The sequence below is a fragment of the Microcaecilia unicolor genome, chromosome 7 (assembly GCF_901765095.1).
Source record: "Microcaecilia unicolor chromosome 7, aMicUni1.1, whole genome shotgun sequence".
Taxonomy (NCBI): Eukaryota; Metazoa; Chordata; class Amphibia; order Gymnophiona; family Siphonopidae; genus Microcaecilia; species Microcaecilia unicolor.
In genome coordinates, this window is record NC_044037.1 from 115509898 (window position 1) to 115535939 (window position 26042).

At 44.9% G+C, this 26042-nt stretch overlaps 1 protein-coding gene across 1 annotated transcript in view; it reads left to right on the plus strand.

The window, feature by feature from the left end:
- STK36 (serine/threonine kinase 36) overlaps positions 1 to 5385 on the plus strand; it is a 385051-nt gene extending 379666 nt beyond the window's left edge. The window contains exon 27 of the mRNA XM_030208993.1: positions 5092 to 5385. Within this exon, the coding sequence (XP_030064853.1) occupies positions 5092 to 5235 (144 nt within the window). The 3' untranslated portion in view covers positions 5236 to 5385. The remainder of the gene's footprint in view (positions 1 to 5091) is intronic.
- Positions 5386 to 26042: the final 20657 nt, after the last annotated feature.

Here is a 26042-nt window from a genome sequence, read left to right on the forward strand (position 1 = left end):
GGTCTTTGTATGGAGAACACACATGACTTAGTGGATTTCTTTTGTTCCTTCACAACAATGAGTCAGCTTAAATAAATATCCATAATTCCATTCCAGCGTCCTGAGTCTGTTCTTGAAGAGCCTGATCCAGTTCCCACTCCTTGTTGTTTGATTTTCAGAAAGGGCCCAGAGGCAAGTTATAGGTGCTGTTACATTGTCAAATGATACCTCTGGCCTCCAGGCTATTAAGAATCTTCTGGATAGACTCATAGGAAGCCAGTGGATTTTGTACTGCTGCACAAAGACTGGCTTGCTGTTGGGGTTAGTAGGCACATGTGTGATGTGTAAATCCATCAGGCCACAGTCATAGGAATCAACAGCAAAAAGAACCTTATACTGATATATCTTATCTACTCCTTCAATTGGGCTTTCTCCATCTCAGTGGTACAGGCATCTGCTTTGGCAATCTGTTTGTTGAACCTGGAAAAGCCTGATTCAAAGGCATCTCCGCTTGGAAGGAGGTAGTGCAAATGGCTTGAATGACCTTGGATGATTCATGGAAAGGACTCAGAAGACACTTGACTTTGTTAAGCTTTCTTGACAGAATTGTGAAATCTTTCTCCATCTTCATTTGAAGGACTTGCTGTCATAAGGACAGATGAACTGTACGGTAATAAGGCATCTAGGAGAGGTAGATATGCAATCAGTCATCCCCCCCCCCCCCCCCCCCCACCACCACCACCAGCAGATGTTCCAGGATATGGAAACACTGCCTATGATGGTTAAACTCCCTTCCATATAGGAAAATGACTCCTCAGCCAGGAATCCCAAGGCCTCCCTTTTGGGAATGACAGTCTCTTCTGTTTGCAGATTGGTGACCAGTAAGAGCACAGGTAGACAAATTCAGTTCACTAAAGTGAGGGTTAGGGTTCAAGAAAACCACTTTCTCCAAAACTACCTGGCCCTGAGCTAAACAGTGCTTGAGAGAGAAACCCTGCACTCTCCTTGGTATTATGATGACATTAGCACATACTACCTCACAAATCTGGGTGTATCTCAAGTCTCCAGACGATATTGTGCACCAGATCTACATTAGCGTCCAGTCTGATGGGACAATTGGAGCCTACACACAGGAGGTGTTGGAACCCTCTCACAATCTGATTGATTTCTTTGACTTGGTGGCCAGATATCTGAATCAAGGACTTGAGCTAGTTGTAGTCTACTTGTATTTCATCAAAGTCTTTGATATGTTTCTTCACAGGAGGTTCATGAAAAAGAAAACAAACCACAAGTCCACATCAATAGGGAGAGAGAAGAACAGAAAATAACAAAAAGCTAAGTAATACGATGACTATATGTCAAGTACAAAGTACCTATCCATTTAAGACCAAAGGGTCAAGAGACAGAACCCCCATCAGACTGACAAATCCAGAAACAGGGATGAGCAGGCCCTGCAAATGCTAGATTGCAAAATATTGCTGACTGACTGTATGTAAAGGACACGTCCCCATCTGCAATCCACCCAACTTTTCATATCATTTAATCCTAACAAGCTAGGGATTAAGTAGCATAGAGTCTTGCTACTTTTTGGGATTTTACCAAGTACTTGTGACCTGGACTGGCCACTATTGGAAATAGGGTACTGGGCTAGATGGACCTTTGGTGTGACCCAGTACTTAATGTTCCTATGAGTAGCAATGGCTAAAACAACTTTATGTAGCTGTTTAGTTGACTGTATATTCAATTGATTAGTTAATGGATACAGTTGGGGTACATCAGGTTAGAACCATGGCAGCATCAGTAGGCCATCTCTGCTCACTTTCAGTTGAACAGAAATGTAAAATGGCTATATGATCATCCATTCACACATTCACATTTCACTAGGTTGCTGCCTGATAGTTGGCAGTGGGTTGAGATCCTAGAGAACCAGGTTCAATTCCTTCTACAGCTCCGTGTGACCCTGGGCAAGTCACTTAGCCCTCCATTGCCCCAGTTACAATGTATAACTTAGATTGTGAGCCCATTACAGACAATACAAAGTACTTATAATAGAAATTGTAAACCGCATAGTCACCTCAGGGATCACTTGCTATATATCAAGTGCTCAAACTAAATAGATAAATAAATTGGACAATATGTCTCAGAGAGACAGTTCATTCAGCTACTCAGTTCTCCAACTATTTTTTGATTTAGAATCAAACCCACCCATGTGCTTTTCTGAGATTTGAGTAAACTTATGTTGGTGCCATTAGATGATTTCACCCACTTGTGTGTCTGATTTATCCTGTTGTCTACAGAGAACCCCCATTACAGGTAAGAAACTATACTTTTATCACTTTGAGTTCTCAGAAGCATTTCTTGTGCTGTAGTCAATAGCCTGGGAGAATATGAGTTGATTTTAGAGAAGTTAGGTGCCATTTACAAATATAAAAACCTAGTTTTCACAGGTATTCCAAATGTTTGGAATGACAGTACCAGTATATCTCAGGAAATTTCCCCATTAGCATTTGCATCTGCTTCTAGTCACATATAATTGTGGGCTAACTTTTCCTTTAGGCCAGGACTTGGGAGGAGAGCTTTGAAGGGCACTGAAAACGACTGTGATTTCACAAAATTAGAATTTTGGATGATAGCTCTTTAATTTGCTCGCCTTGTAGTGCAATTTTCTAATATCCATCACTTACCCTTTTAAAGGCCACTACATACAGTGGGGGAAATAAGTATTTGATCCCTTGCTGATTTTGTAAGTTTGCCCACTGACAAAGACATGAGCAGCCCATAATTGAAGGGTAGGTTATTGGTAACAGTGAGAGATAGCACATCACAAATTAAATCCGGAAAATCACATTGTGGAAAGTATATGAATTTATTTGCATTCTGCAGAGGGAAATAAGTATTTGATCCCCCACCAACCAGTAAGAGATCTGGCCCCTACAAACCAGGTAGATGCTCCAAATCAACTCGTTACCTGCATGACAGACAGCTGTCGGCAATGGTCACCTGTATGAAAGACACCTGTCCACAGACTCAGTGAATCAGTCAGACTCTAACCTCTACAAAATGGCCAAGAGCAAGGAGCTGTCTAAGGATGTCAGGGACAAGATCATACACCTGCACAAGGCTGGAATGGGCTACAAAACCATCAGTAAGACGCTGGGCGAGAAGGAGACAACTGTTGGTGCCATAGTAAGAAAATGGAAGAAGTACAAAATGACTGTCAATCGACAAAGATCTGGGGCTCCACGCAAAATCTCACCTCGTGGGGTATCCTTGATCATGAGGAAGGTTAGAAATCAGCCTACAACTACAAGGGGGGAACTTGTCAATGATCTCAAGGCAGCTGGGACCACTGTCACCACGAAAACCATTGGTAACACATTACGACATAACGGATTGCAATCCTGCAGTGCCCGCAAGGTCCCCCTGCTCCGGAAGGCACATGTGACGGCCCGTCTGAAGTTTGCCAGTGAACACCTGGATGATGCCGAGAGTGATTGGGAGAAGGTGCTGTGGTCAGATGAGACAAAAATTGAGCTCTTTGGCATGAACTCAACTCGCCGTGTTTGGAGGAAGAGAAATGCTGCCTATGACCCAAAGAACACCGTCCCCACTGTCAAGCATGGAGGTGGAAATGTTATGTTTTGGGGGTGTTTCTCTGCTAAGGGCACAGGACTACTTCACCGCATCAATGGGAGAATGGATGGGGCCATGTACCGTACAATTCTGAGTGACAACCTCCTTCCCTCCGCCAGGGCCTTAAAAATGGGTCGTGGCTGGGTCTTCCAGCACGACAATGACCCAAAACATACAGCCAAGGCAACAAAGGAGTGGCTCAGGAAGAAGCACATTAGGGTCATGGAGTGGCCTAGCCAGTCACCAGACCTTAATCCCATTGAAAACTTATGGAGGGAGCTGAAGCTGCGAGTTGCCAAGCGACAGCCCAGAACTCTTAATGATTTAGAGATGATCTGCAAAGAGGAGTGGACCAAAATTCCTCCTGACATGTGTGCAAACCTCATCATCAACTACAGAAGACGTCTGACCGCTGTGCTTGCCAACAAGGGTTTTGCCACCAAGTATTAGGTCTTGTTTGCCAGAGGGATCAAATACTTATTTCCCTCTGCAGAATGCAAATAAATTCATATACTTTCCACAATGTGATTTTCCGGATTTAATTTGTGATGTGCTATCTCTCACTGTTACCAATAACCTACCCTTCAATTATGGGCTGCTCATGTCTTTGTCAGTGGGCAAACTTACAAAATCAGCAAGGGATCAAATACTTATTTCCCCCACTGTACATGTACAAAGCTCTGAGTTAAGCTGCTTTTTTAAACATGTTTTGTTTTAAGATGGCTGTTCCTATTGTACATGAAGCCAAATATATATATTTTTCTTTGGCCTTGTGTATATTTTACAAAAGGCTCTAGGTTTAGAATGATCCAGCTTGAACGTCCTTTTCTTACCTAGTCATACTAAAACAAAATTGGACTTCATGTTTGTAAACTTGGATTTTCAAGCTTCCTTGATTATGTGAGTGTTTGCTCCTGGAAAGCTGCACCCCTAGCAACCCAGTCCCTACTCCTGTGAAGCAGAAGGAATACAAATCCTGGCTTGCATTAGACCCATTAAGTCTTCAATAAGCTTGGATAGTCTTGTTCTCTGCCCTGTTCAGTGGGCCTCCTCTCTCATATAATCTAAATTATTGAAAAGCTAAAGAGCTCAAATGGCTATTCTTTATAAACTTCAAAGGAGAAGCTGGGACCTTCAATCTGCTTTTCAGCATTTCATTGCTTTTTGATTTTGCCCTATTACATCTGTGGGACTTGTAGTTTCGCTTTCACTAAAGAAAGCAGGAACAACCGATCCATAAACATAATAGGTAAAACTGGAACTGGCTTCAGCCTGTTTCTGATGTCCTGCATTTACCTGATGGACCTAAAGAAACAATTTCCATTTCCACTGGAGATTATTATAGGTTGTAATGATGGGCAGGCCATGAAATGTGAAAAGATACTACAGACTACTTGGGTATTGTTTCATTTGTTTAAACTTTAAGAGAGTGATTAAACTAAAATTATTTTGTTATCTCTTCAAATCTTCATTCTCCAGGTGCTGCTGTCCCTTAAAGCCAGTGAAAAATTAGTATCTCTGTCTCTCAGCACGCCAAAGAACCTCTGTAGTAGTCCAAGGCCTTCTTCATCCCACCACTGCAAGAAACTCATCTACCTCTTGAGTCCAGCTCACAGTGTGTGATAGAGCTTTGTTTTTGTTTTTACAATAACTTATTTGATAAATATCAGTTTTTCAGTAAGGAATAATATTAAAAATTCCAAATTTGAATTCAAGGTATATAACAAAGTAGATTTTAAAGGTATAAAACAAGTTATCTTCTACAAGTGAACAAAGAGCACTTTTCACAAATCACTTAAATATAAATATTTCTAAATCATGTATGTTTTTATAAAACTGATGTTCCAGATTCTAGTAATGTACAATAAATGAAATATGTAGATTGTATCATTGGCCATTGAGTCACTTCTAACCCCTGCCAGTCTGGGGACCCTCAAAGTGGATATTTTTTGCAGTTAGGCAGACTAGGAGCATAACTTCAAGACAGCTGCCAAGGAGGCCTGATTTTTGAAAGGTAGATTTCAGGATGCCCCAGCCCTGCCCCTCTCTACCCAACCTCACCCTGAACCTCATCCACTCTGCCTCCACCCCTGGCACACCTCAATTCTGCAGCCACGGCAACAACAAGCTGATTTCATAAAAGGTTATTTCCTGCTGCCGTGGGGACAGTCTCACAATAAGAGTTATAAAATGTTCTAACTCTTAACGTGAGACTGGTCCTGCAGCAACAGGAGATGAGGTCTTAACACATTCCCTGCTGCTGATGCAGGGGGAGGCTTCTGAGTGAGAGTTCATGGCTCTCCAGTAGGAGTGTGAGAGATGACCTGCGAAAGTGGCAAGTCTACTTCAGGGACATAATACTAGCTTTTGCATGTTTAACTCTTTCAGAATTCAAGGATCCAGATTGGGACCAATAAAAAGTGAAAGGCTATTGACACCAAAATCCACGCTCTCCATGCTTCCTTTCCTTCCCTATAAATTACTGTAGGCCAGGTTTTGTTCTGAACCAAGAATTTACAGAAATTCTTAATGGGTTGCTGAAAAATCAGATAATGGCAGAGTAGAAAAAAATGTTAAACTATCACAGTCACTCAAGGCCGACTCAAGGGACCTATGGAAATAACCTAGAGCATGTAAAGTTCAGGATCCTCAAATTAAAATTCCTCATAAAGTTTTCAAGGTTATCAATTTTACAATTATCCACAATTCTATCCTTAGAAATATTAGCATGGAAATCTTTAACTTGAGAGACTGTAGTTTCCAACTGTGTACTGTTGTTGTTAGAGTCCCATCTGCATTGTCACAGTCTTTAGAGAAGCAGAATTACCCAGAGAAGTTAAAACAAAAGTAGAACACAGCTTGTGTAGAGCTTCTAGAACTGTCCAGATGGAATCCAGAGTAATCTCTATTGCAAGGCAGTCAATCTTAGAGCCATCTCGTACAGCTGGGGCATACCTTCTTCATTACCTTGCTTCCCAGTTCCTCCAACACTGTCCGCAAGAAGATTCTCCCCTAATTCTGACCAGTCTCTGTCAACATTCTCCCCATGGAGTGCAGTGTTGCCTTAGCATCCACAGCAATAGATTGAATACCTTTGGCATTGTAAGCCCTCCAGCACAGCCAAAGGTGGAAGCACAGTGGCATAGCCATCCTGTACTGCAGTGCCATAGACCACGATGCCGAGGGGAGTGTTTGGGCCACACGGGCTGAGTGAAGACTCACTCTCCAGCTCTGGGCTCTTCCCCACCCCAAGATCAGCAGATCTGCCCACTGACAACATAGGTTGCACAGATGTCATAATGGAGGTTTGCCAAGGAGAGAAATGTTCTTGCTTCAGGGGGAGAGGTCCCCTCAGCTTGCCTTTCCATTTTGGCATGCTCAGCTAAGACAGAAAATTTAAAGAAGTAGAACCAGCTACAAAATAAGGAGCAACCTTCCACAGTTCCTTCTCAAACACCATCTTGGTTCTTCTAAATGCCTGTTTTTGAAAAAAATAACTTCTATTATGAAACTATATAACAACATTATTACAAATGTTGCATATTTGTGTAACCCGGGTTTCATGGTCCCTGATAGCTCAGGTTCCACCTGGGCCACAAAGCATTTTCCACTCTTCCTTCAAGTCCTTCACTTCCCTTTATGTCCCCCTGTGTCTTTCCTCTTTCTCCCTCCTCCACACTTATTCTGTCAACACCCCATGCTGTGCACCAGTTTTGTGTAGCCCAGGTCTGACACTCCGTCACCCAGGTTTGAGCCACAGGGGATTGGTCCCTTATCTTTCACCACTCTATTCGGTTTCCACTCAACACAGTCACACTTCCATCCATCAAACTTGGGAGTGGGTCAGTGGTCTGGAATAGAGATCCAGGATGTTGGGAGTCTTCATTGAGAACATCGGGGAGTCACCCCTTTCAATCCAGTCACTCTTTCCCTGACGCTCCAAGGAACACACAATACTGCAGCAGGTTTATGAAAATATAACACCAACTTTACTATAAATATATCCACTGACGGGATAAAATGATCCACTTTGCCTTGCTTTCAAATTATTTCCACATGGTACATATTTACATGACCTCCTGTCCATTACCCATCCTTTCATGACAGTAATTTATTTGTTACATTTGTATCCCACATTTTCCCACCTATTATGCAGGCTCAATATGGCTTACATAGTACCGTAAAGGCGTTAGCCGAGTCCGGTAGAGAAACAAATACAAGGTGATGTTGTGGTCAAATAAAGGTACATGTGTTTAAGGTACAATGGGGATCGAAGAGAGGAAAGGTTATATAGTGTCCATTGTGAGCTTTGGTTTTGCTTTGTTGAAGAGTGTAGGCATTTATGTTGGGTCAGTGGGGTATGCCTTTTTGAACAGGTTGGATTTTAGTGATTTCCTGAAATTTAGGTGGTCGTAGGTTGTTTTCACAGCTTTTGGCAGTGCGTTCCATAGTTGTGTGCTTATATAGGAGAAGCTGGATGCATAGGTTGCTTTGTATTTAAGTCCTTTGCAGTTTGGGTAGTGGAGGTTTAGGTATGTTCGCGATGATCCGGTTATATTTCTGTTTGGTAGACATGATGCAGTGAGCAGAGAAGCAGCTCGAGCTGTAGCTCCAGGATACCCGGCCCTTGACACACCACATAATTATAATTTTTCAGTAAAACGCTCCCCAGAGATAAGCACAGTCATGCTCTCTTCATGGACAAATTTATAGAGAGAACCTCGGCGATGGCACAGAAATCAACGAGGAGAGATAAACTCAAAACAGGGAGTGGCGATCCCAAGATGGCAGAGCCTCCACTGCTCTCGACACTGGCTTTCTCCGAATCTCAACTTGCACAACTTATTTCGGCTGTCACCAAAGCACTAGAACCACGCTGGGACGCACTTACCTCGCAATTGGAGAGCTTCCAGACTGGCCTGGACGGTCTAGGAATCCGCATTGGAGATTTGGAAACAAGAGTGTCGGCCCTAGAAGATGACTCGAGGGGGCAGGCCCCAGACGTTGCGCGCCTCAATACCCAGGTAGGTGACCTGGAATCCAAGTTGGAGGACCTGGAGAATCATTCACGATGGGCCTTGCAGAGCGAATCCCGGACCAGAATTTGACGGTGTGGCTGGAGAACTGGCTGGCGAAAGAGCTGGCATTATCAGACTTCGCGGGCCCAATGGTGGTGGAGAGGGTGCATCGCGTAGGACGAAAAATTGAAAATCGAAGCCGCCCTAGAGTGGTGATAACCAAAGTTCTTAATTACAGACACAAGATTGAAATACTACAGGGCTTCCGCTTGAAGAGAGAAAATTTACAATGTGAGGGTCAAAGAGTGCTAATTTTTCAGGACTTCTCACAGGCAGTACAAGAACAACGCCACCAATTCCATCCTCTTTGCTCGACACGTACACAAAAAGATCAAATTCATGCTGTCCTACCCAGCAATACTGAAAACCTTGATTCAGGGAACCTGGCACAGCTTTAAATCAGTGACAGAGGCGAAGGTCTTCCTCACGAAAAAAGGACACTTGGACAGATCTGATGGCAGTTAACTATCTGGTAATGCTTATCTGTATAACAAGGGAAGTGGGTGCTAGAGGGTTGTGGAAGGGTAAGTGAACACAATGTAAGCTGGATGTCTGGGGCCGGGGTCCTTAGCATCAAAATAGATCTCGCATTTTCACGAGCATTGTTGCTAGTGAGGATGAAAGGGGGAAGCATAGGGGAGGGGGGGAGTTGGGTAGGGTGGGAAGGGAGGGGTGAAAGCAAAGTTAACACGCTGTTTGGCTTCCTCTGACACACATGATGGTAATAGAAGGGGTAGAAGTCTACAGGCCACCCTAGCCCAGAGAGGGCTAAGTCCCTCGATCAGGAGTAGAGAGATTTTAAGCACAAAAGAGCGTTTGTTTAGAAGGAGGAGGCGAACGAGGAATTTACCTTTATTGTTTGGGTCATGCCGGTCTGTATAGCAACCTGGAATGTGGGAGGCATTTAGTCGCCAATTAAACGCTCTAAGATACTATCCGCCCTACATAGACATAAAGTGGATGTTGCCTGTTTGCAGGAAACTCGCCTTACTGATTTAGAACATCAGAAGCTACAAAGAGTTTGGATGGGAGAGATTTTTGCTAGCTCTCTCCAAGGGAGGAGAGGAGGAGTTGCAGTGCTATTTAGAAAGGGTCAAACAAGATCCACAATTTTACCAGTCCCTTCTTCAGGTATGCCTGCAAAAGGGAGGGAAACCATTAGTATTGCTGGGGGATTTCAACCTAATTATGGATCCAGGGCTTGATTGTACAAGCCCCACCTCTCAACACTACACAGGATATAGAGTAAACACGCTTCCCCTAATATCGCAAACATTGGATTTAATAGATGTGTGGCGAGCACTTCACCCCACTGAGAAAGACTACACACATCGGTCCCAGGCTTATGGGACACAAGCTAGATTAGATTACGTATTGATAACCCGGGCACTTTTTCCTAAGGTGCATAAGGCAGAAATAGACCCAGTGGAGATCTCTGACCATGCTCCAGTGTGGATAGATGTAGAGACAGTGGTGGATGAAGGCGGGGGGTCACACTGGCGGTTCCCATCTTATTTATATGGTGACTTACCCTTTTGAAAATATATACATGAGAAGTGGAGTGATTATATGCTTAATAATGCAGGGCATGTGGATCAACCCTCACTGTATTGTCAGCCTCTAAGGCTGTGTTCAGGGGGGACATCATTGCATTTGTTTGTGCAAGGAAAAAACATATAGCAGCTAGTATATTACTCTTAGAGACCCAACTGAAAAAAGTAAAGCAAAGACATATTAGGTGCCCCTCTCATGTCACGCTCGAGAACCTGAAATTACACAAATAGCACTTAATACGTTGATTCGTGAAAAAGAGACCCGCTCGCTACTTTATCATAAATACAAATTACACAGATATGGGAACCGCCCAGGGCGTCTGTTGACTCGCGCTACAATGAATTGGGGAGGTTTACGAACGATAGACGCCTTAAAGGACAATAAGGGCACAGTAACAAATAAACCCAACGAAATTGCGAAAATACTTACCTCATATTTTGCTTCTCTATATACGCGAGAAAGCGTCATCACAGCAAGACCTCTCCACGTACTTGGTGCAAGCCGGGCTTCCCAAGTTGACCACACAAGAACAAATTGCCCTAAATGCCCTGTTGAAATTGATAGAATTACAGGCGGCAGTAAAACTGTTAAAGTTACACTCGGCCCTGGGGCCAGACGGGTTCTCTGGAGAATATTATAAGTTACTGCCACCTAAAGCCTGGGGAGCACTGTTGACATATTATGAAGATACAATAGAAAGAGGCTCCTTTCCCCCCTATGCTAATGCAGCGCTAATAACATTACTACCTAAGCCAGGTAAACCCAAAGAACTGGCATAAAGACCTATCTCGCGCCTCAATTTAGACATAAAGTTAATAGCAAAAATTTTATCAGAGCGCCTGGCCCCATCCTACCTAGATTGATCGGACAAGAACAGGTTGGCTTTGTTAGAAACTGCCATTCGGTTTTAAATGTTAGAAGATTGTTACTGGCTATGGCTCAGTGCCAAGAAGACAAGAAGCCTACCCTGTTGTTAAGTCTAGACGCTGAAAAGGCTTTTGATAGGGTCAACTGGGAATACTTATTTCAAACCTTAGAACATATAGGTTTTTGGGGTGGTACCAGAATGTGATGCAGACCCTATATAATCAGCCAAAAGCTGCACTCATGGTCAATGGGGTTAAAGACAAGGAGTTTCCCATTGAGCGAGGAACACGACAGGGATGCCCATTGTCACCCATGTTATTTGTACTCTCCCTGGAGCCCTTACTGTGACATCTGTACTTATCAGAGGGGGTGACGGGTGTGAAAGCAAAAGGACAGCATAATAAAGTGATGGCTTATGCAGATGATCTGCTGGTGATAATGTCAGATCTTCCTCGCTCCTTAGAAGCATTACTAGCAAACCTGGAGACCTATAGGCATTTTTCAGGCTTCAAGTTGAAGTTTGATAAATCACAAGCCTTGTCAGTAGTAACAGATGAGCGAATATATGGGCAAAGAGCCTTTCCCTTTGGATGGGCGGCGGGCATATTAAAATATCTAGGGGTCCTTATAACCACAGATTTAACACAATTGTACACGCATAATATCCAGCGCTTGTTAAGAGGTATGCAGCAGAGCTTACATGCATGGGAGTCTTTACCAATAACTTTGCTGGGGAGAATAGCTTTGTATAACATGTTCATAATCCCAAAATGGTTTTATGTATTCCAGTTGCTACCTCTAGTTTTGAAGAGAGCAGATGAGCAAAAATTGAATAAAATGTTAAGGACCTTTCTCTGGAGGGGGAAAAGAGTGCGCCTCCCATTACAGGTTATGCAAATTCCCGTGGAATATGGCGGATTAGGATTAATAAGCATGAGAAATATAACAGTTGCAAGTGGAATACGACATGTTAATGACTGGTTTCGCTCCAAATCAGACTATTCAAACACCATGTTGGAACTACAGCTCTTACCAAACATACATTTTAGTAATTGTCTACATACTTCTGGGGGAGAGATACCAAAAATACTAAAATCATCAGGCATCATGCCCGCTGCTAAAGCGACATAGAAATGGGTGTGTCGTTTGCATAACTTTTCCTCAAAGGTGACTCCATACTTGTCAATAAGAAACAATCCGATGTTCCAGCCGGGCTGTTTATATCCAGCTTTCCTTAGCTGGCAAAGGAAGGGGATAGTGTACCTGTTGCATGTGGTGACATCGGAAGGTAAACTTAAATCTTTTCAAGACTTACAGTCGGAATACTCCATCTCCCCCAGGGACGTTTTTCACTATGCTCAGCTGCGACATTACGTTAATGCTTTACCATGGAGTGATCTGACAGAAGATGTCTAGGTTGAGATTTCAGCAGCTTATTCTCTAGAGGCGCAGGAGAAAGTGTCACTTTCATTTCACCACCGCCATATCAGGAATTCGACCCCGGAGTTAAAATACTCAGGGATACTGCAGGCGTGGAGGGATGACATCCCACTAAAGCTGACCCTGGAACAGCTGAAAGTGCATATATTGACCATCCGTAAATACTCTGTATTTTCTACGCATTGGGAAGTGAATATAAATTTGTTCTACGAGCATATATTGCCCCCCCCCGGCGTGCATTCTATATGGGAGTAACACCGTGGGGAACTTGTCCAAAATGCAGAGCGGACACTTTGGGTCACATGTTCTGGACATGCATAGGGATTGTAAAGTTTTGGAAGGATATAATATCGCAGGTGTCCGGAATGTGGAACATGAGGTGGCGCTATGACTCAACACTTTTGTTTGGATTTCCTGCCTTGCACCCTCCTACCCCGAGAGGTTTGAAAAATGTTGTGCGGAAAGCTGCTGTAGTAGCAAAACAAGTTATATTGACAGAGCGGATAACTAACAGCTACCCCACGGCACAGCAATGGAGAATGCGGATGATAGTACTCTTAAGAATGGAGCGGATGGGTGTACAGGATCTTTGCAGAAATGTTGGAGCCCGTTTTGGAACACTCTGACCCCGGCGGCAAGGAGCCGTTTATTGAACAGATAGACCTAAACGTAATGGACAGAAAATGTCTGAGAAAGGTGTTGTGGGGTGTAATAAGGAGGCGTACCAAGGTGGGGGCGGTCCGCCCCGGGTGCACGCCGCTGGGGGGGGGGGTGTTGCGTGTCTGTCGGCAATGCTTGTTCCCTGCTCCCTCTGACCCGGAATGGGTTACTTCCTGTTCCGGGGCAGAGGGAGCAGGGAACGAGCGAAGCCGACAGGCGCGCGGCACCCCCCCAGCAGGTAAAGATGCACAAGGGGGGGGTGTCGTTTCGCCAGGGGGAGGTGTCCGTCATTTCGCCGCTGGGGGGGGGGGTGCCACGCGTCTGTCGGCAACGCTCGTTCCCTGCTCCCTCTGCCCCGGAACAGGAAGTAACCCGTTCCAGGGCAGAGGGAGCAGGGAACGAGTGTTGCCAACAGACGCGCGGCACCCCCCCCCCCCAGCAGGTAAAGATGCACCCAGGGGGGGTGTCCGTCGTTTTGCCAGGGGGGGGTCGCGCTGCACCCGGGGGGGGGGCGCATCGGCGATCCGCCTTAGGAACGCCACTGGGGAGGAAGGGGGGGAGGTTAGGTGTAGGATGTTAATTTTACTGCAAATGGTAAATGTATAATCTAAAGACATGTAACTGGTTCTATTTACTAATAAAAACGATTGAAACATATTTCTGTTTGGTAGATCTATGAGGTCTGTCATATATCCTGGGACTTTGCCATAGATAATTTTGTGGACCAGGGTGCAGATTTTGAAGGTAATACGTTCTTTGATTGGAAGCCAGTGCAGTTTGTCTCGGAGGGGTTTGGCACTTTCGAATCACATCTTACCAAATATCAGCCTGGCTGCAGTGTTTTGAGCGGCCTGGAGTTTCTTTGTGAGTTGTTCTTCACATCCCGCATAGATTCCATTGCAGTAGTCTGCATGACTTAGTACCATTGATTGTATTAAGTTACAAAATATTTCCCTCAGGAAGAAAGGTTTTACACATTTAAGTTTCCACATTGAGTGGAACATTTTCTTTGTTGTGGAGTTCACTTGGCTCTCGAGTGTGAGGTTGCAGTCGATTGTAACACTGAGTATTTTCAGATTATCTGAAATAGGGAGGATGTGGTCTGGGGTGTTTATGGTTGTGGGTTTGTACGTATTGTGTTGAGATGAGAGGATGAGGCTGTGTGTTTTTTCAGTGTTCAGTTTCAGTTGAAAAGAGTTTGCCCATGAGTCCTTGGTGTTTAAACCAAGCTTGATTTTATTGGTGATTTCTGTCAGATCATGTCTGAAGGAAATGTATATTGTGACATCGTCTGCGTAGATGAACGGGTTGAGACCTTGCTTCGATAAGGACTTGGCCGGTGGGATCATCATTATGTTGAAAAGTATTGGTGATGATGGTGATCCTTGAGGTACTCCGCAGTCTGCTTTCCACGGTGGTGATATGTTTGGATTTATTTCACTTGGTATGTTCTGGTGGTTAGAAAGCCCTTGATCCAGCTGAGTATATTTCCACCAATCCTGAAGTAATCTTAGTAGTATATTGTGGTTTACCATGTCGAATGCGCTCGACATATCGAATTGGAGAAGAAGTGTGCTTTTACCTGTAGCTATTTCCTGCTTGAATTTGGCCAGGAGAGTGACTAGTACAGTTTAGGTACTATGGAGGGGGTGAAATCCCGATTGTGATTCATGTAGTATTGAGAACTTATCCATGTAGTCAGTAAGCTGTTTGGTCACCATGCTCTCCATCAGTTTAACTGCTAGTGGGATAGATGCTACTGGGCGGTAGTTGGCGAGTTCATTTGTTTTTTTCTTGGTGTCTTTTGGGATTGGGGTGAGTCGGATGTTGCCATGTTCCTCAGGGAAGAGTCCTTGTTGAAGCATGTGGTTTAGGTGGGATGTGAGGTCTGTTATGAAGCGGTCAGGTGCGGATTTTAGTAGGTAGCTGGAGCAGATATCCAATTTACAGTGGGTGCTAGAGAACCTTTTGATCGCCTGGGTGGCTGTTTCGACGTTGAGGAGCGTGAGGTTTGACCAAGTTCAGTCAGCTGGGTAGACTCCAAGTAAGGTAGTGTGTTGCGTAGGTTTGTAATTTTTTCATTGAAGTATTTAGCGAGTTTGTCTGCAGATGGAATGTCTGTATTGGTTGCAGGGACCGCTGTAGTGTCTAGTAGTTTGTTCACAAGTTGGTATAGTTTCTTCGTGTCTTTGTAGTCAGGCCCTATTTTAATTTTACAGTATGTCCTTTTGGTTTGTCTTATTGCGTATTTGTATTTTCTTTGTATCTGTTTCCATGCATTGAGTGTGTGTACATCTTTTATTTTTTTCCATGCTCGTTCGAGTTTCCTGGATTGTGTTTTTAATTTTTTCAGTTCATCATTGAACCAAGGTATAGAGTTATGCCTACGTGAGGTTCTTGTTCGTAAGGACGCTATTTCGTCTAGTATGTTTCTGCATCTTTTATCCCATTCTGTGAGATAGTGTGTGGAGTCCGTTTGTGCTGTCCATTCGTTATTGTATATCTGTAGCCAGAATGTTTCCGGGTCTATTTGGCCTCTGGTGCTGTAGGTTGTGTGTTCTTGTGTGCGGTATGAGCCCTTCTTTCGCCATCTTAGTGATAGGTCTAGTTTGTAGTGATCGGTCCATGGTGTTTCTTTCCATTTAGTATCTGTTATTATTAGGCTCTGGTCTGTTAGCAGTTTGTGTGAGATGAGGTCGCGTGTATGCCCTTTGACATGGGTTGCTTGCATTTGTGGCCATTTGAGATCCCATGACTGGAGGAATTCCTTGCATTCTTGTGTGTTAGTGGAGTTTGGGTCTTCTAGGTGAAGGTTGATGTCTCCTAATATTAGTATATTGGCATTCGTCGCACATGTGTTTGAGATAAAATCATTGAAAATTGTATGGCCTTCATTCCAATTACCTGGAATCAGGTGATCAAGCAGGGTTTTGTTGTGGATTCTGATTGAGGCAATTTCAAGTTGGGGTGTTATGGACTCGGCAGTGGTATCGATGGTAAACTGGGATCGCTAGATTAATGCTATGCCCCCACATCTCTTTTCTTTTCTGGTCCAGTGAGCGATTTTATATCCTGGAGAGCAAAGAGCTAGGATTATGGGGTCCTTTTGATCATGGATCCAGGTTTCATTGATGAAAAGTAGATCAAGATTTTCTGACGTGATCCAGTCTGTTATTATTGTTGTTTTGTTTACTACGGATCTGGCGTTGATGTAGCCCATTTGAATTTTTTGGTATGGGTCAGTTATGTTCGGTGTTATGTGGATTTTTGTTAGTTGTCGTTTCTTTGTTATTGTGGGTTTGTTATGGGGGTTCTTTCCCTTTTGTTGGGGTTGTCTGCATGTTGATGTTCTCCCTTTGTTTTGGTTATTGTCGGCTTGATGAGGCGGGGTGTATCTGGTCAGTCTTTAGGGATTATGTAGTATGGGGATGATGTTACTTTCTGCGAGTGGGGTGGTTAGTGAATTCCAGGTTGTGTTTTATATTCCTCTTCTCAACTCAATCCTTTACAGGCACAGTCCTCTGACTGTCCCTGGCAGCACACCTCTCAGGCTGAACTCTGATCACCTGGGCAGGCTCCCTCCTATCCTGGTCACGCTCCCAGGCTGGACTCCCTTGGTCCACCTAACGCTTAACTCCTTTTCCAGTTGCCACTTTTAGGGGCAGCAACTACTCCAGTATCCTGCCTGTATTTGGTTCCTTCACTCCAGGACTCTCTAGGTTCCTGGCATGGGTACAGGCAACCAAACATCCCTTGTACCTCCCCACCACCTCTTTTGTTCAATACAAAACTCCACCCCTGCTGTCACTCCTCACAGGGATACCACTTTCTCTCTGCAACTTATTTCAACACCACTCCCCTTGGGCTGGGCTTACTCCCACCTAGGGACATTCTACCAACTGCAGCCCACTGGCAGGGGCCTCCCTCCCCCAGGGCTCTGGAAAAATCTAGACAATCTAGTAATACACATTTCATGGGATATTACATATGCCAACAGAAAAACAGGTAAGAAGTCTGGTTGATAATCAGAGCCTCTCCTCCCACTTAACTTGCGCTCAGTGGGCCGGTGCCGATATCCACTGGCACTTAACCAGGCAGTACCACTGAATATTGGCTCTGATTGGCCATTTTTAAAGTGGACTAGAGAGTAGCATTCTGGAGGTGGAGTCAGAATGGAGCTGACAGCTATGCAAGTGCCAGCAATATTCAGGGCCAACACCTGCCTAGCTAAGTAACCAAAAGGAACGCATAGAAAGTAGTTCTAACTTTGGTCACTTAGCTATGCGGGTACCAGTACTATATGTTAGCTGGCATCCAGGGCTGTTGGGGGGGCAGGGGGACAAAATTCCCTAGCCCGACCTGGGCCTCCAAGGAGGGCCCGGCGCTGGGGTCTCTCTCTCTCTCCTGATCCTGACAGAACCCGAGTGATCACATCTCAACAGGAGCAGGAGAGAGAAAACTCTGGCGCAGGGCCCCCCTTGGAAGCTGGGGAGGACCCGGAGGATCAGACACTGCAGGTCTTCCTCCAGCGCTGCTGTTCTGCCCATTGTTTGCTGAGCAGCTGCTTTTCCTCTCAGGCTCGCATGCTCGGTTTTGAAACCGAGGATGCCCTGAGAGAAAAAGCAGCTTCAGAGGCAGGCAATCAGCAGAGTGAAGAGTCAGCTCTGAAGGAAGACGTCTTCTGCTGGCAGGCCTCGGGATCCCCATCAGCCAAGGTATTTGAATTGCAGCAGTGATCCGGAGGGGGCAGCAGCGGCAATGATCGTGGTGGGGGGTGGCAGCGGACAATGATTGGGGGAGACAGCAGCCCTGCCTCGGGCTCAGTGGCGGCAACCTGGGCCCAGTTTGGTCTCTCAGCGACCCTGCCGACACTCATGTAACTCTCAGCTAAGCTAAAGCGCATTACTCCACCGAGGCAGCTATACTTCCCCCCCCCCCGCCCCCCACCCGATGCAAGTCCAATCTCCCTTCTTCCCCTCCAATGCAGGTCTGAACCTCCTTCCATCTCCCTGATGCAGCTCTTTACTCCCTTCGCATCACCCCAATGCAGGTCCAAACCACCATTCCTCACCCCCAGGATTTCTGATCACCCCCTTGAGACCTAGATGGCCCCCTTGGGCCTATTCACAGTCCCTAGTGGTCTAGTGTTAGGGCAGGAGTGAACCCCACTCGCTCCTGTTCCCCTCAGGTCCTCCTTGAAAATGGCCACCACAGCCTTGAGCAGTAGTCTTATGGTAGTAATGGTAGTACCACGAGCCTACCACTAGAGATCACAGCAGACATTTTCAAGGATGAACCAAGTAGGGCAGGAGTAAGTGGGGTTTGCTCTTAGTCCAAGGAACACTTGGCAAGAAAAGAGTAGGGATGGGCAAATGGCCTTCTAAAAGAAGCATCACATTTCGAAGCAGGTGTCATATGAGGTTTCTTGGTGGCATCAACTGCATCAGGATTCTATCTACAGCAAAGAATGCAAATGGACTTGACACAGACCTATGTTTCAGCACTACAGTGCCTGCATCAAGAATCTTGCATATGCTGCTATATCACAAATATTATATAAAAATCATAACAAGAGAGCTTTTCCGTACCCTTGTTCACTGGCTAGTCCTATCACATATAGACTACTGCAGTGGGATCTATGCTGGATGCCGGGATTACATACTGAAAAGGTTTCAGACAGTCCAAAACACGGCTGCAAAGCTCATACTAGGGAAATCGCGCTTTGAACCTGCTCAACCTCTTCGGTTTCAACTACACTGGCTCCCCGTAGCAGACCGTATCACATTCAAAATCTGTTCACTTATGGTGAAGCTCCAGAATATATGCTCAATCTCATTGATCTACCATCTAGAAATGCCATATTATCTGCTAGGTCCTACCTCATTCTCCATTTTCCAACCTGCAGGAATGTTAAATACAAGACTCTTTTTGCGTCATCCTTCCCTTACATCAGTCCGAAATATTGGAATGTCCTACCAAAACAACTTAAGGAGCTCGCCAACCACCAACTGTTCAAGAAGTCCTTAAAGACGTTCTTATTCAACAAGGCTTACTCCACTGGCAACTCCAATGCTTAACCTCTCCCACTTGTCGTCACTTCACCCCTGTCATTGACCCTGTGTTGTCCCCTGTTCCTACCCCTCCTGTCACTTTCTGTTTCTGGGTCATCATTGTCTTGTTTTGTATCCACTTGATTTATTGTAAACCATATTGCGCCTGCTCATGTGGTTAAATGTGGGGTAGAAATGTACTAAAATGAATAATAAATAAATAAAAAGATTGTCTAACACACAGCATTGGTGGGACCTACTACTAAAGGACTGTGAAAAGGTGTATAAGTAGAGTGAAAGAGTGATGCTACTTTTGTGACTTTGAGTAAGTTAGTTTGCTTGCAATTGCCCCAAGCAGGGACGCTTTTACCGATGGGCAAAAGGGATAGCTGCACCAGGCCCCTGTATAAAACGGCCTAGCCACACTATTGCCCATTGGTAAATTTAGCCTGATTTCTATGTCTTTCTTTTTTCTCAAGTCCTGCATCTGTTCCTCTCCCTGCCTCTCATTGCCCCCTTCTCCGAGGTTTTCCATATATTTTTTTTTACTATTGTTAGCCGTGGCAGCAATTAAGACAGACTGCTGACATCAGGTCCTTCCTTATGCATATCCTACCTACATGCAAACAGGAAGTTGAATTAGAGTAGGCAGGATGTGCAGAGGGAAGACCCTGATGCCAGCATCATGTTTTAATCGCTGCCACTGCCGATGACAGTAAAAAAAAAGTATGGAGGACTGTGGTGGAGTGGGAGGAAAAGTGAGAGACCAGAGTGGAGGAGAGAGAGGGGGAGAGATGCAACACCACAAGTGGAGTGCAATAGAAAGATGCTGGTTGTGCGAACAAGAGAAGAGACAACAGGGACATAGAGAAGAGAAGGGACATGCAGGAACTATAATGACATGGATGCAGATGGTCAATGTTGAAAAAGGAGGAGATAGGGACATAGAGGGGGCAATGCTGAAAAAGGGGAGAGGGGATTGGGACACAAAGGGCAGATAGTGAACATTGGAGGAGGATAGGGACAGGGACACAGATGGAGATGCTGGAAAAGGGCTGAGATAGAGACCCAGAAGGGAGATGCTGGGAAAAGGGTGAAATAAGGACCCAGGCAGGGGAAGTGATGTCACCGAGCCAAGATGGCTGCTTGAGTGAAGGGCTCTGGCTGTCCCACAACGAAAGCAAGGAAAAACAAATGATTAACGTGACGGAATAACAATTACAGCGCTCGATACAAATAACAGAGTACCGGGGGATTACACCCAGTATGGCAGCTCGAGCACCGAAACAGTCCTTAGCAAGCTTCGCTTATGTTGGCTCCAGCGGCCCGACACAACAGGCCGCAGCACCAAAGAACAGCAGCGTGATGGAAGATCTTGCAGCCGAGCGATCAGCGCAACAGCCAGCGATGCAGGGATCCCAGTCCCTCTTCACACAGGAAGAGCCCCTGAATGGAGACACTGAGCCGATGCTAGAGATCCGCGACTGGCTAAAAGAAATTACGGGGGAGCTCAAAGCGCTCCGCTCCGATCTCAACACCTTGGGGGCGGATCTGAGGGGGGAAATAGCTGCATTGAGAGCCCGAGTTGCGGACACAGAAGAGCGCCTGGAAGACCAAAGTGACATGATCCACGCCTTAAATGAGCAGGGCATGGAGGAGAGGAAAAATATTCAGCAACTCTGGGACAAAATGGAAGACATCGAGAACCGGAGCAGACGTCATAACATTAGACTCCGAGGCATACCAGAGACCCCCTTGTACGCGGATTGTGAGCGAACAGTACAACAGGTATCAAGTGCACTATTGAAGGAAATGCAAATCACTAAAGACCCCTCAGAAATTGAACTAGAGAGGGCACACCGAGCGCTAGGTGTACCTAGACATAACCAACCAAAAGATATAATAGCCTGTTTTGTGAACTATAAGCAGCACGGGAGCACCCGGAGTTTAAGTGGGACACGCACCAGATTCAGATGTATCAAGACTTAGCGGCATCCACACTACGGCAGTGAGCTGAGCTCCGACCGATCACCCAATATCTCCGATCACAGAAGATTCAATATAGATGGTGCCATCCCTTTGCATTATGCTTCTATAAAGAAGGTAAGCTGCATCAGATTAGAGAGGCGGCAGAGGCAGCTCTGATATTTCCGGAAAAAGATTTGAGCAGCATAGGGCCGCCATCAAGGGAGACGAGACCCCTGTGGAGAGAAAAATCAAGATGGTAGCGAGTAACTGCTGGAAAAGGACATCTGCAACGTCAACAATCAGATACCACATTAAGACACGGAGAACGGGCAACAACATGAACACCTATGAACTAAATCAGAAATGAAGGTCCACATCGGGCTGATGGTGAATATGCGGCGGGTAAGAGCCAAGCCACACAGACCAGCTAAGTTCAAGGACTGAGAGGTAGTAACTGAACAACATTGATATCAAGTAGCTACCACAGGTTTATATTAGCTAAAATGTTAATGTTGTATTAGAAATAAGGTTATAACGGTTATGAGTGTCTATTAGCATGTTGGGTCACGCTACACTAGTGGATGAGCAGTGGGACACGGGATAGTCACATTACACCCTGAAACACCTGATCCTGATATGGCAGGTGAAGCATATACAGAGGAGGGGGAACAGGGGAGGAGGTGGGGGGGGGGGGAATATTCTCTGATGCTAATGGGCCCAGAACGAAAGTGGAGCTTTGCAGAGGGGATGCCAGGAGAGCGTTTGTTACAGATGGGAAGAGATAGAGACCTACAATAAGGAGACTAATGGGTAACATAGACTTACTTACCCTTAATGTAAAAGGTCTAAACTCCCCCGTAAAACGCCAACTCATGTTTAAGGAGGCGTTGCGACTGGGGGCAGATATAGTCTTCGCCCAGGAAACACACTTGTTACCTACCCATGAAAAGCTGTGTAGGCATGGGCACTATAAAGCAATATATTTTGCATCTAATCACATAGAGGAAAAAAAAGGGGGTCCTGATTGCTTTGACACAGAAATATCCCTGGCAGGTAAAGAGAGTGGTGAGAGATAAGAGAGGCCGCTATCTTTTGATGGTATTACACTTGGGAACAGAGGTATACACTTTAATGAATATATACGCCCCCAATGATCAACAAGGATCTTTTTACACAGAAATATCTGAAATAATAGCGACATATATAGAAGGAGAATTATTGATGGGAGGGGACTTTAATTTAACCCCACACCCATTGATGGATAACTCAACAAAAGGAATCCAATACGCTTGGGCAGATCGCACTAGACTACATAAGTTTATCTCCAAATAGCAGCTGATAGATGTATGGAGACATCATAACCCAACTACTCGTAGCTACACTTATTACTCGGCTGTACATGCGTCATACTCTAGGATAGATCTCTGGCTGGGAGGGCACGCTCTCCTACAGAAAGTGCAACAGATCCAGAACAGAACTTGGTCCGATCATGCTCCACTTACACTACAAATATCATGTGCCGCAGGAAGGACATCCCCACCCTTGTGGCGCATGGATGATAGTATATTAGCGGATCCAAACATAAAACAATTGGAAAATGACATTAAAAACTATATCAGGGAGAATGACACGGGGGAAGTGCGGGAAGAGATAGTATGGGAAGGGATGAAGGCAGTCATACGAGGACAAATTATATCACTGCAAGCATATCGAAACAGAAGTGAGCTAAAACGCAACAACTGCATACAGAGCTGGAAACCATACAGCGAGCGTTAGTTAATGGAACACCACCACCTAGTGTAACGGCACGCTGCCATCAAGTGCAAATGGAACTGAGGGAGCTTCAATTAGCAGAAATAGCAGAGGCCCTCCAAAAAACACAACAACATTTTGAATTCAGTAATAAAGCATCTCGTCTATTAGCATATAAATTAAAAAAGCATAGGATGAAAAATTATATACATGCAATTGAAGAGAGTACAGGGCAAAGAACAACCACAACAAAGGGCATTGGCTTGACCTTCCTGGAATTTTATAAGCAATTGTATAGGGACGAGGTCAATCCAGGGACCCAGACAATACAAGAATATTTAGAAAGCATAGCATTGCCCCAGCTTACTATACATCAAAATACCAAACTTTCGGTACCAATAGAGCTAGAGGAGGTGCAATGGGCAATCGCTAATCTACCCAATGGAAAAGCACCAGGACCCGACGGGTTTACGAATAGATTTTATAAGTGTTTTGGACATCTCTTAGCCCCCCTACTAACACGAGTTTTAAATGCCATAGAACAACAGGCAGAACTACCGCAGTCATGGAGACTAGCATACATCACACTAATCTTAAAACCAGGGAAAAATCCCGCTCAATGCGGATCGCATCGCCCAATGTCGCTATTAGATACAGATTACAAAATATTTACGAAGATCCTGGCTAAGCGCTTGCAATATCTCATGCCGCAGCTCGTTCAGGATGACCAAACGGGATTTATAGAGGGCAGACAAACATTCGACAACATCAGAAGAGCTATCCACCTCATACAGGAAGCTAATAACAAACAACGGTGGTCCTATCACTGGATGCAGAGAAAGCGTTTGATAGGGTCCAATGGCCCTATATGTTTGCAGTACTGAATAGGATGGGCATAACAGGGCGCTTTATAATCTGGTTACAACGCCTGTATAGCCAACCACTAGCGGCTCTGCTTATAAATGGGGAACACTCCGAGAACTTTCTGTTGGGAAGGGGGACGCGTCAAGGATGTGCCCTCTCTCCCTTGTTATTTGCTCTTACACTAGAGCCATTAGCTCAGGTAATAAGGTCCAGCAATAGTATACAGGACCTCCGTATCAGACAAAAGATGCATAAATTAATGCTATTTGCAGACGATATTCTTTTGACAATGACGGATCCATTGAAATCCTTAGAGGAGGTTACACAAAGTTTGCAACAATTTGGAAGGATAGCAGGGTTCAAAATAAATATGACCAAGTCAGAAATAATGGGATTGAACTTATCCACTGAAACAGTCAATGTCATAAAACGACAGCACCCATTCAGATGGACAACACACACACTACGTTACCTAGGAGTTAATTTAACATCCAACCTGCAAGATTTATTCGAGGCAAACTTTCCCTCCAAAGTACGAGAGTTGTTTCAAGAATTAGACCGGTGGGAAGGAATGGAATTATCATGGATAGAAATGTACAAGCTATAAAAATGATGTTATTGCCCAAGCTATTATACCTCTTCATGGCACTACCATTGCCAATCCCTAATAAGTTTTTCCGACAAAACGAAAAATGTTCACATTTATATGGAAACATAAGCATCCTCGAGTCAGAGCCGAAATGTTATATCAAACAAAAAAGAAGGGGGGAATGGGGGTACCAGATTTTTATCGATACTATCAAGCAGCACAGCTGAGGATATTGGTAGCCTGGGTTAATGATGATACCAAACCGTGGCTCCAGATAGAAGAACAATGGATAGGAATGCACCAACCTGCCATGCTGTTGTGGCAACCAAAACAGCGGGTTCGAGCAATGGCAACACTCCTCCCAGTGGCGGTTTGCACACCCCTCATGACATGGAACACAGTGCATCAGCAATTCTGCCCCAGTAGAACATACTTTCGCAATATGCATATAAGAGGGGCACCGGGCTTTAAATGGGAAGAGGGAGATAAAGTTTATAAATAATGGGAACAGAGAGGGCTGAAAAGGTTGGGGCAGATTTGGGAAGAGGGGACACTATGACCATATGATGAGGTTATGGAGGAATATGATCTCCAGCCACAACACTTATTCTACTACACAAGAATTAGGGATTATATACTTCGAAAAGCAAAAATAGAGTTACAAATCGAGGAATCAGCACTGGAACGGGCGATGGGAGGGAGTAGCACTAGAGGATGCATAACAAGAATATACACAGCCCTGCTAGCACATAGAACCCCAATTTTGAAGTACACGCACAAATGGGAACAGGATATAGGGAAGGGATATGATATACAAAGCTGGGAACGAGCATGGAGTTACATACAGTGGTGGAAATAAGTATTTGATCCCTTGCTGATTTTGTAAGTTTGCCCACTGACAAAGACATGAGCAGCCCATAATTGAAGGGTAGGTTATTGGTAACAGTGAGAGATAGCACATCACAAATTAAATCCGGAAAATCACATTGTGGAAAGTATATGAATTTATTTGCATTCTGCAGAGGGAAATAAGTATTTAATCCCTCTGGCAAACAAGACCTAATACTTGGTGGCAAAACCCTTGTTGGCAAGCACAGCGGTCAGACGTCTTCTGTAGTTGATGATGAGGTTTGCACACATGTCAGGAGGAATTTTGGTCCACTCCTCTTTGCAGATCATCTCTAAATCATTAAGAGTTCTGGGCTGTCGCTTGGCAACTCGCAGCTTCAGCTCCCTCCATAAGTTTTCAATGGGATTAAGGTCTGGTGACTGGCTAGGCCACTCCATGACCCTAATGTGCTTCTTCCTGAGCCACTCCTTTGTTGCCTTGGCTGTATGTTTTGGGTCATTGTCGTGCTGGAAGACCCAGCCACGACCCATTTTTAAGGCCCTGGCGGAGGGAAGGAGGTTGTCACTCAGAATTGTACGGTACATGGCCCCATCCATTCTCCCATTGATGCGGTGAAGTAGTCCTGTGCCCTTAGCAGAGAAACACCCCCAAAACATAACATTTCCACCTCCATGCTTGACAGTGGGGACGGTGTTCTTTGGGTCATAGGCAGCATTTCTCTTCCTCCAAACACGGCGAGTTGAGTTCATGCCAAAGAG